At 39.8% G+C, this 12,314-nt stretch overlaps 1 protein-coding gene across 20 annotated transcripts in view; it reads right to left on the reverse strand.

Moving 5' to 3' along the window:
- The window catches only part of DAB1 (DAB adaptor protein 1), a 415,295-nt gene that overhangs the window by 87,179 nt on the left and 315,802 nt on the right, over nucleotides 1-12,314 (reverse strand). For 11 of the 20 annotated variants that reach the window (XR_007205343.1, XR_007205342.1, XM_048312676.1 and 8 more), the window contains exon 1: nucleotides 12,123-12,216. The exons of the other annotated variants lie outside the window; for them this stretch is intronic. Coding sequence is in view for 9 of the 11 variants with exons in the window: in XM_048312676.1 (XP_048168633.1) it covers nucleotides 12,123-12,201 (79 nt within the window). In the remaining 2 variants the exon portion in view is untranslated. Of the gene's footprint in view, nucleotides 1-12,122; nucleotides 12,217-12,314 lie in introns of those variants that run through there. 20 annotated transcript variants of the gene reach the window in all.

A 12,314-nucleotide genomic window follows, 5' to 3' on the forward strand; every position in this document is an offset into this window, starting at 1 on the left:
AGCCTCAGAAAACAAGGCTGACGTGATTTGTGTGTGCGCCTTTTGGGATTTATAGGCAAGGAAAAAAAAAAAAGCATTTTCTGCCGAAGTTATTTGACTAAAGTTGTTCCATCCCAAATTTCCTTTTTATCTGCCTTGGGCAGAATTCTCAATTTCCTACAAGCAGAGTCCAAAGTGGGTTTGGAGGCTCATGGCACCTCCGGAGCTGTGCAGATCCACCACCTGCCCCTGAAGCTGCCTGTCATTTTCCCCGATGCCACTGACACACTTTCCCTACTTTTCTCTCTTTGTTAACTCATAAAGGGAAAACTGGGAAGAGAGCAGCTTCTGCTGCAGGCTGGATTCATTAGGAATGTCCTGACAATGTGCTGCCAAATGAAGGGAGGCAAAACTGCTTAAGAAACACGGTGAATATTTTTATATTTTAATTGTGTCGCACTGCATATTTTACCTGCGGGATATGAAAATATTTACAGCCTTTCACACGTTTACAGCAAGATGTACATCTTTGTCACAGACTGAGGGGAATAAAATGGGTCTAAAAAGAGAGAAACAAAGGTTTCTTTTTGTGAATATGGTCATATAACAGGACAGTGAAGAACCTGGACCAACTCAGAGCAAGAAGTATTTACACAGCTCCAAACCCAACAGCAGCTGGATTTCTGAAGCAGCTTTTCCCTTCTCCTCAGCAGCAATTTCCTTCTATTTCTATGAGAATAAAAATGTTGGAGAAATTCTGATTTCCTCACATTCCACAGCCACTCTGCCTTTTTCCCTAACACAGAAAATCAAGTGCCTGTGCGCTTAGCAGCTCCTTGGGTGTTAAATCCTTACCTGCTCCTCTTCCAAAGCCTTTCCAACAAGGGGTTTGCTACATCTGTCTTACTGCCAGAAGATTTTCACAGCATTAAATTGCCATGTCTACAAACCACATTGTGCTGACCATTCTGAAAACTAGAGACACCTCGAACTGAAAGGTGCATTTATTCACATTTAAAAAATAACCAGAGAAATCACTGACATTAATTTATTTCCCTGAAAGAATCCTTCCCGACCCTGCAAGCAGCAGACCTGGAGTCATGTATGTTTATTCTTACAGCCGGAGAACCAAAATCCCTTCACAATGACAAGATATTTAAAATCTCTCCTTCTTAGAGAGCCAGCTTTATTTCAGGCATCTTAAAGAGAAAATCACATTCCCTCCACAGAGTGCTCCGTTAAGAGTCTGGATGTGGATGAGGCACTGCCCAGACCCTAAACTCAGTAACTGGAATTTAAGGCTTTTATCCAATCTGCAGCTTTGTCTACACTGCAGTATTTTGTGGGTTTCTTGTCTGAGTGGGGAAAACCCCCCAAACCTTCATCTTGAGGACAGTGCTATTTTTTTTCTAATTTTCTTTATTTAAATGTTGTGCCATGGACAGACACCTGGGCCACCAATTCCCTGAAATCACTGCCATGTACCCCACTCTCAGCTATGTCACCAGACCACTCACACACTAATGAAAGTGTGTGAATACATCATTTGAAAGTGCCAATTCTAGGAAAAGACATTTCCATACTGGTTTCAGCTAACACAAACTATACTTTTAAAATGGTGTCTTGGTTTGGTAACTTCTGGGAAATTTGTCTGCACTGGTTTCAGCAGATTTATTTTGACACAACTGAGAGCTGAGCCCTCCATATTAAATGTGCAAAACTTTTGCACTAGTTCCAAAGCAGAGTCCCCAGCAAATTTGCCTTAATGGGACAGCTCTAGCAAACTAAAAATTAATCTTTTCCTCCTGATTTCCCACAAGAGTGTAAACATTTTGTGGTAGGTTTCTTGATTACATGAAATCTCCCTGAGGGTTCTTCACCCTGGAGCTTAATGAATGACACCACACATCAGATGGGAGCCAGACAGAATATATCCAGTCAACTGCCTTCTGATGAATCCACTACTCAAAAGTCAAATTAAAGATGTCATCTTACAGCAAGATGTTTATTCCCCACATCTTTCTCTACAGGAAACAGCTTCTTCCTTTAAGTCAAAATCCTTAATCATGAAGTGAGTCTATGTTTGTGCGCCTAATTCCACAAAATCTCTAAGCTCAGAGAAACCCCAAGGGCAGGGTTGGTTTGACTTTTCCTGCCAGCATCTGGGATGCAGCAATTCAACATCTGGAAAGGTAAAAAACACCCACTGGAGTCAGTGGTGACCCTGGCCAGTAAAAAGAGCAACCTGGATAGCAAGAAACCAAGGCCCACAGCAAGATAACTTCAAGTTATTTGATATTGATTCAATATTAAAATCCTCTTTGTTCTACTAAAGTCAAAATGAAATATTTTTATGTATTTTGAGCTTTATTAAAACCTATTCTTCCTTCTTAAAACAAAACTTAATTGAAACCAGCTAGAAGAAGAAAGCTTCATTTATCACAAAGTGACATTTTGTAATTAAAATACAGTTCAGAACAAAATGTTTAGCTGCAAAGGCGTGAATTTTCCCTTCTTCACCGTTGCTGCCAACATGCTATTATTATGAGTGCAGTTAGAACCAGAAAGCTGGCTGTTGCTTCTTTTCACTGAAAAATAACTGGAAGGAAAACAGGGATTGTTTGTCCAGAAAAAATGCCAACTTCCTCTCTTTTTAAGGCATGGTGGAGATGCAGCGCCGAGACCACGCACTGAGTTCTGTGGGGCTGGTCCAGGCATGATACCTACTGAATAGTAATTAAAAATAGCAACAATTCCTGCTCCTTTCTTACTCTTGTTTCCTTGAAGGCTCCATTTTCAGGTCAACTCATCCTTCATCATTGAAACAGTTGCTCCGTGTGACTTCCTCTAAACATACTCACAAGCCCAAAAGGCTCTTCACCTACAGCAGTACCCCCAAAATCATTCTAGGAAATCTGGAAGTTTCAGCTGCAGGAGGGTAAGAGCTGGAAAGAAGCATCAGGTTATGGACAGCTGGCTACAAACCTGACCATTCTTAAATTTCTGTACGTGGGTCTCTAACAAAAGAATCACGTTTGCTTTAGAATGGAATCTTTTGGGATTGTAACCATGAAAATTGTACACTGTGCGCATGAGCATTGTCTTTTATACTCACTTGTGGTGCCTAAAATGCTGAAAGGGCTCTGCTTGTAATAACTATAAGCTGTTGTAAGCTGGAAACCCAAAGCTGACTGGCAGATTTCTTTGGGATATATCAAGTTGTCCATTCCTTTTCCTAAAACAACATTCCAGGTGCTAGGAAAATCTCTGTGTCTGTGCACAGCAGCAATAAACACAAATCTTCTCCCAGAGGCACAGAAAACGTACAAGAAACTCTTATTCCTCCAAGCAGAATGGAAGATGGAACCACCACTTCCACTGCACCTTCCACTTTGAGACAAATAAATAAAAGGAGCGGAATTTGGTTTCAAAACCTGCCAGTGAACTCGGAGTGATGAAAACATTCTTGCTCCCCTCACAAAGTGAGCATGCTCCCGGGGCTCTGAAGTAGGTTAATACCATGATTACAGCATTTGCAGAGGTTGGCAACGCTGCTCCAATCTCCTGCTGTACTTAGGCACTAAATGAATGAGGGTGTTTCTGGTACAAAGGTTAAGTACATTAAAGAAGAGTCATTTGAAGCTTTAGCCACACCTCCGGCTGACACAAGAAAGAAAAATCTGCAGGATCCAATGGCTCGAGATGCTCCGAGTGATTCAATGCTTTTGGCACAATCTTTCCCATCTCTTACACCACTTAGGAGGTTTTTTAAAAAGGGAGCACAAAGAGCCGCCTCCAATCACACAATGAATCCAGTGCTTCCGTTTAATATAATGAGTGTTGGGATTCATTGCCCTTGAATCCAGTTCCCTTTCTAAAGTGGTGTGTGAAACACCCTCATTTGGAGGAATTCCACCACTGCCAAGGCAAGCACTGGCCCAGCTGTGCATTCACTGGGATAAGGCTGTTCCAGCTGCACTCCGAACTCTCCCCTCTAATGGCTGAATTCCAGATTCAAAGCTGAAATTTTCATGAAAGGAAAGTGTTTCTCTCAACAATTTTGACTTAGCATTTACTTAATTCTACTTATTAGGCTTGAGATAAGTAAATGTGTAAATTAATGTATCCAAGTAGATGAAATTCTGATGAACAGGAACGTACTGATTATGAAATCTCAGACCTCAAAGGCCATCACACACAGCAGATGAAGAGAAAACCCTGCTCCAAATGCTGGCACAGGAACTTTGAAAGGTGATGCACCTGGAATATTTTGCCTTGGTCATAGCATAAGCATATTAATGCCATATATGGCATAAGCATATTAATGTATTCTAGACATGAGAGTTTGGCTGACTAAATATCCATATTCCAGGGATGCTTAGTTTATATAAACAGCACTGGCAAGAGGGAACTGCTTGCGCTATACTCTTACTAATTAAGATAATTCACTTTTGAGTGTAATAAAAATACTAACATTATGTTTTTAGGAGAGAACACCCAGCTCCTTCTTTCAAGTCTGTTGGTTTTTTTCTCCTCACAGATCCCCATTTCCAAATCTTTCCGCCTGTCAGGTCTGAATAACTTGGTTAAAAAAATGGTATCTGAAGGGTTTTGAGTTTAATGCAGGCCAATAACCTTGAATATTTTAAAGCAGCTAGAAAGAAGCTTAACCACACATTTCAGCAAGTCTAAAGAGACATAATTTGAAAGGTATTTATAGCTAGTGCCTCTTTATTTTCACATCTCAGGCTTTTAGAACCTTTGCTCTAAACCTAAAGGGGAAATTTTCTCCCTTTGAACTGGGTTACTTCAAATGGAAACTTCATTACTAATGTTAGAGAATTCAGTCTCCTCCAAGCATCATCTGCTTTGAGAGAAAAAAGTAAATCAGCTTGTGTTTGGATATAATTAGTGTGGAATGACAGAAATGACAAAATCTGGCCTGCAGAGGTTATGGGGCATTAACAAAAGATGATGTTGTAATAGTTTAGGCTTATCTGCTGGAGATAGACTGTGTGGAACAGAGCAAGAAGAAAGCACAGAATATGTAACGCCGCCCTCACCGAGTTCATCTGATGGTCACTGAACTCACACGAGCTTCAAGTTACATTTCCGAAGATAACTTCACAGTCCTGAAAAAACACATTAAGAGATGCACCTTTGGTGTCTTTTCCCCCCCCTGTCTCTAACTGGAGCATTCACCTGCAATCCAGCAGTGGAAAAAAAGGTCTCATATTCGCCACACAAACGTAATAGAATATAGGAGTCCTCTTTGACAACTTCACACAGAGGTGGAGCTCTGACTTTCTCACTCGTGTTGGCCAACAATTCCAAATGAGCTTCCTCGTTATGAAATATACAAAACCAGATTAAATGTCAATATGACTTCCCTGGAAGCTGACCTTGGAGTAAAAGGTGAGAAACAACCTGCTTTTCAGATCTTCAAGGCCTCCTATTTCCTCTGTTGTGAACATTTTACTACAAAACTGGACTCCAGTAGCAACTATCAGGTTACTTAGTACGAGTGATATCTTTATGTCAGTCTTAACAGGCAACAGGAAATCCATTTTCCATAGTGTGTTTATAGAAGTCCTTACTGCACGTTTAAATTTCCACTGATTGCTTCATTACCAAAAAGATACACATCTCCCCTCAAAATCCTTTTCTTATATTTTGTCTTAAAACCAGAGGAGTTTAATACAAAGACACAAAGTATTTCTTATCAACACATAATCTCACATACTAGAAATCCAATATCTGACTGCTCTATGGACATTTAGCTCCAAATAATTGGTTCTACCACAAGATTAAGAAAAACCAACCCCAAACCTCCTCTTTATCTTCATAATCTTTTCAGTACACCAGCAGTTTATGCATTGAATAGAGTATGAGGAATTACTGAATTAAGAAATTACTGCAGAGAGTTTACTAGGTTTTTAAATATATGGAATATATATTTACTTTATCTTTATTTGCTTAAATGACCATGTCCCTGAAAATGGTTGTGAGATAATTTAAAATGAATGAATAATGAAATTAAGATAAAATCCTAAACGTTTTTAAACACAATAAAGGTTCGCTGCTTCCATGATACCTGACCCCAGGATCCTTGTTGCTCTCTTAAATATCTCTACATAAAAAAACCCCAGACATGAACCTACAAATCAGCATTAAAGTGAGCTTTCAGGTTGGTAAGAATCCTTTCAAGAGGTTTTTGAACACCTAAGCTGTGTTTCACTGAAGTAAATATCTAGCACTGAGTGGCACCACTTACACTTGTTTTGTGGGGAAGGACTTGACCTAAGAAGAATTATTATTAATTAGCATTATCCTGAACCTCATTAACACATGCACATGCAGATGAGCTTCAAAGTATGGGCCTTTGCAGCATTCTAGAGTTAGATAATCTCTAATAAACCTCAGCATCATTAAAGATTGTTCATCTCCCTCTGCTCTAACCGCGGGTTCCTGTTAAGCACCCCTATCTTAACCAACTCTCAGTCCCTTCTCATTTGGTCCTCTGCCAAAATAATCCCTCCCAAATCCTGCTCTGACCACTCCTCTGAGGCCCTGTACCGACGTCCAGTCATTCAGCTTCTCATTTTAAACTTATTTAAGAGGTATCTGTGAAAAGAATTTCCCTGAGATGTAAGGAATTTAGATCTAGTGCTTCCATCCATATCCATGTATTCACATTCAGGCTGGGGTGTCATGCAAACAAAGCAGGCAGCTCCATCCTGGCTGCCAAGCACAGAAAGCAGCCCCAAATGGAGCATGTTCCCTGACCACTGTCCTTCCATTCACTGAGCAGGACAAAGGTCTCCAGGAAACAGCAAGATGAGCTCAGCTCATTAAAAGCTGTATGAAAATGTATATCCTGAAGGGATGTTAAATGAGGCTTACACAGGCAACTTTGAGGCTCTGCTTCCTTAGAATTTTAGTGCTTAACCTTACAGCCCCAGCATTTCTTTAATGCAATTAAACAGAGGCATAGATACAATGTATTGCTTTAGTTATAGTCTAGCACAGGGAAAGAAAATAGGCAAGAGAGATAAAGAATTCTGTAGGTAGCTTTCATTTTGATCTCCAGTGCCTCTCAAGCAGTGCCATCCTTTTGACATGCTCACTACGGCAGAGACTGTGTTCTTCCACATCCAGTTTTACTGGGAAGGGCTGGTAACAGATTATTTTTAAAGAGACACTTCAGACAGGTGAATTTTTTTTAAAAAGAACTATAAACCATAAACATCCTACACTAGTAAATACAGCAAACACTAAACACACCTAGGTAACCATGTCAATATTAAACTTCAGCCATGCCTGAGTACAGAGTACACCCAATTTCCCTAGTGCATTTAATTCACTTTATGTGACTTTGGACATTTCAATTCAATTTAAAACTTACACAGGCAACACAAGGTATAAAAAAAAAGATTAGTTCATCCAACTACTACTGGTGTTTTTGCCTTCCACCTAGTTATCAGCACATTATTGTGACGTGTGAATATTACCCTCTTATTACTTTGAAGGCAATTTTATATTTAAAATGAAATTAATAGCTAACCTCAAAAGACTGCACTTAATTTCATTTCACTCCCTGAATATCCTTTTCACTACACAATTCTTCCTCTAACTAAACTAAGAGCATTAAGAGGTGTAATTATAGATCACATATTAGCTATTCAACATTTGCTGGTGGTTAAAGCAGGGTAGACATTAAAGTTGACTCCAGAGGAAGCTGCTGCTCCTGTCACTTGTAGAAGAGTCTGCTGCAAAATGCTATTATTTAGGCAGTTGAGGCTGGAGCTTTCTGTGCTTTTGGACAACTTTGCAGGATATCTTATGGCCACTGAAACCACTGCCAGGAGGAGGTGGGAGAGGATGAATTCCCCCCAGACCCTGTAGCCCATCAGATTCAATCACCTCCAATGGAAGACGCTGGCAACACGATCATCCCAATTTCTTTGGTTCCACTCCTAATGACTTTTGTGCTGATGGAGCAACAGCTTGTTTGCTTTCCTGACTGCCCCATCACAAAGAAAGACCATACACCATTCCCACCTCTACTTCAAACTTGATCTATCTGGAGCAAGGGAAGGCAGTTTTGGGACTCAGCAGCCAAGTGACAGTTCACCTTACTTCTCCTGTTTTTAATGCTGTTTTGCAGCAATGAGTAATGCTGTCTCTGGGAAATGGAAGTGAAAGCCACTCCGTTCTTGTCAGAATAATAATGGATATTGTGTTGGCAACTACTCTCCTGCACTGCACAACTGCATAAATAAAAGGAATTGGGAAAAGCCAGGAGTAAATAAACAGGGTAAACTCGCCTGCTTGCAAATAAGTGATAACTTGGTTTTGTGTTTCAGCCCGGGCAATGAGAACGGGATAAACACTGTGTCTAAATCAGAAGAGATTTCAACCCCACTGATCCTCATTTGTGGAGAGAGGCTGTGGGGAGAGGCTCTGGCTGTTCAGGAGGCTCTAAGCAGAAACCTTTAAAAGGTTGAGCATCTCCACACGAGGTTTTACAGCCAGGAACAGACTGACAATGGCCTTTGGCAACTCTCAGGCTTAGTTCAGTGCTAACTGGGATGGCAGCTTTGCCCCCACTACTGTTGCAAGTAGAAGGGAAGATGCCAATGAGCACTACAGTACACCCCTTTCTTTTTCATACAAAAGGCCCCTACAAACACATTACTTAGTTAATCAAACTAAATATTGTCGCACCTGCAAAACTAAGCAAATGTAAAAGCAGAGAAATGCTCTTTTTCCTGTCCTTATACCAACACTAGCTATTATATAAAACAATGTTTAGATAAAAATAATACAAATAGGATGTCATTGTTTCTGAGGACATGTTTATCTCTAATTCACTTTCAAGAGAAATGTTAAACTTCAACACATTCACAGAATCACAGAATAAGCTGAGCTGGAAGGGACTCACACGGAACATCCACTCTATCACTGGACAACCCAAATACATTACATGTATATATAATATATTACCTTTATTCTGGAAGACCAATAATGTCCATATTGATCCTATAAACAGAATCATGTATGAGGATCACAGCCACATCTCTTCTTTACTCCTGAGGAGCACAGTGAACGTCTGCCCTGACATATTTATCACAGGAAGTCTGAGCCTATTACTTGGCCAAATTCCCTACATATTTCTTTGAGCTCTTAAAGAGGAATATACCACAAGGCATGAATGAAGGGCTTACAGTTTCTGTTGTAGTATTTCAAAATGCCACCAGTTCTGTGGGCAAGTTTTTCTTAACCAGAAGTGGTCAGTGTTCTGTGACATTAAGGAGACAGTTATTTTTCAACTGAAGATTTTGTGACTAATATATATATATATATATATATATATACACATATCTCTCAAGAAACATTTCTGATTCAGGCTGCTTAGACACACAAACCTAACCCTGTCTCTATTAACTTGTACATTCCTCCACAGTTTTTCCTTTGCAAGCTGATTAATGAAATTACTGTGATATCAACACTGAGAGAGTGAAACGTGTTGGTTAAAGCACAAAATACAAACAGGATCCTCAGATTACACACCAAGCTCTGCCCTGATTTGTTCCATAATCTTTGGAAAGTAACTGAGAGATCAGCACTGGCTTTTGATGCAAAGATCTAACCACTTTTGAAATGAAGTTACATTTCCCCCATATGTCCACAGGTCAAGAAAGCTCATGATTTTCCATAAATTATGTAAGATTATATAAAATTGGAGGAATTTTCCCTAGTAATATATAGAAGTATACAGTGCAATAATGTGGACATCAATGCTAAGTATTATCTGTTTATTTCAGGGAAAAGTAGTGAGCAATTTAATGCTGGTATCAAGCTAATATTCCAAATTTACTTGTCTTTGATACCCCTTCAGCAAAATGGGAGCAGTTATCAACATCGCTGATACCTCTAATCTGTATTATACAGTGAGCAACACTTGATTGCATTTTATGGGAAATTCTGCAAGTAATAATAATGTTGATGGAAAAGGCAAAATGTTTCAGAAAATTACAAATGCTGAAATGCATGCAGTGCAACATGCTGGCAGAAATGTTATTTATTAATATTTATTAGGCAAGCAAATATCTTTGGATGAAGAATACGACAAACCTTCATCTTCTTTGGATGAAGAGTACTACAAACCTTCATCTTCTTTGGATGAAGAATACTACAAAACCATTATCACCATCAAGATACTTGTCCCTGTAGAATATTTCTCTGTGAGCCATATTAGGAAACTTCTACTAATCCAAACCTCTGGAGGTATTTTAGCTACTAATCTGGACGAATTAGGTCACTCCTGCTCAGTTATTCATTACACAATAGAATTTTCTTCCCTAAACTCTCTAAACAAAGCTTTCCATTCACAAAAGTTCTAATGTGAATTTTGCAATTTTGCTGAGAGTCTTTTCAATGACTGCAAGCAGAGAAAAAAGTTTCCCAGAAAATTAATTTATTTGCCTGTTTAGAAGTTCTACCTTATCAGCCCCAGCCTCACTTTCTCTGTATTTCAGTCAAATCTCAGAGGTAGTTTTAGAGCACAAGAGGATGAAGCCAGAAACAAGGTACAGTACAGGATGCACAGGTGATGCTCACAGCAGGCTTCCCAGAGCCAGCCCTGGAGCACAGAAACACCCACCTGGATTTATGGACTGTTACATGACTCAAATCCTCTCTGGAATATGCATTGCATTAAGCTCCTAGATTACTATTTCAAATTGAAATGCTTTGATGGCTGCTAAAACATTGAGGAATATAACAGAAGCTCTCAAGAAACCTTATTCTTAATATTCAACAGATTATTGATTCCTCTGCTGAGGAGCAGCAAAGTAACACCAGCCCCAACCTTGGTTTAGGCAGATTTCCCCCAATTAAAAACAACAGTAAACATCATATCTGCAACAAGAGACAACATCCATCACCCCCAAAGAATCCTTCAGTTAACAACCACAGGCCCCCTTTAGTACGTGGTATTTAAAACAGAATTCATGAGCTCTCTAATTGATGAGAGGTTATTGGATAACCCTTGTTAATTATAGCTACACAATGCCAAAATTAATGATTTTCCCACCCCCTTTCAACTTGAGAATGAATTCATAACTTATATCAAGACACAAAAGACGTGCAATTAATATTGTCAGTAATCATTTCACAAAAGAGATTTGTTAAAGGCAGGCATGTGGACACAATTAGTGTATCAATTAATATTGCTGTTACTTGATCTATAAATTATTGAAAAACTCATAGCTACTGAAAGAAAACAAAGCAAATCCACTCCCAATCAATGAAAGAAGCTCCTCTGTTCATTACTCTTTAGATCAAATTTGAGTTTTGCTGGATTCCACAAATCTTAGCTACATAATCAGAAAAATAAATGAACCTATACCAACGTGACATCTTGAAATGCCTCGTTACAGTGATGATGCTTAAATTGTTGTTAGCTGATCACAAAGTTTTAAAAAAAAAAAAAGTTAATTCATTAAAAAAGTAATCCACCATCACTGTTCATAGCACTTATTATTTTAAACTGAAGTTCCGGAAACTTGAAACTCTGAAATCTGGAAACAAAGCTGTAAAAACTGATTCCCGTGTGTCAGCAAAACTGCAACTTTTACATCCATCAGAAACCTCCATTCCCCTCTCAAGTTTAGCAATTATTAGTGCAAAGTCTAGATTCAAATGAGGTCTAAGAAGCCCAAAACAGGACTTGGGTAGCATTAGGCACCTGTGATGAAAACTGACAATGACAAAACATAACCTCGTTTAAAGGCTTCCTATCCCCAACGGCTTTTAAACTAACTAGGTAGCTCCTGTTTGATCTTAGTCTGACTAGAGTTTTGCTCCTGGGGATGCAAAGGTTTTCCTTTAGATAGTTAGACAGACCCCAGCCTCTCATTAGTGGTTAAAAGACCCAGGAAATAGATGTGACTGTGCCAGAGGCCCAATCCACACGTGAACGGTCCCGCAGCCACTGCATTCCTTTTAATCAGCAGTCAAGAGAGATAAAATGGGACACTTTAGCTTTTTGCCATCCTGATCCCAAGAGGATCAGACTCAGATCTACCACCTCCAAGCCAGTCCTGCCACACAAACCCTCCCTGGTGCAAATTCCTCACCTGGCATGAACCAGCCCCCCGTGCGGAGCCCACTCTCGCTCTCCCTCCTGGAGCACGGCTTGGACACTTGGACATCCATCTAGCAAGGACAGAGTGCCCAGCTCAGGGCGAGGAGAAGTCATCCAGCTCCAGCAGAGCACGTCCCACCCTCTCTAAATGCCCCACTGGCATTTCATACTGGCTGTGTGCAGC

Source organism: Corvus hawaiiensis, chromosome 9 (assembly GCF_020740725.1).
Source record: "Corvus hawaiiensis isolate bCorHaw1 chromosome 9, bCorHaw1.pri.cur, whole genome shotgun sequence".
In the NCBI taxonomy this organism is placed as follows: Eukaryota; Metazoa; Chordata; class Aves; order Passeriformes; family Corvidae; genus Corvus; species Corvus hawaiiensis.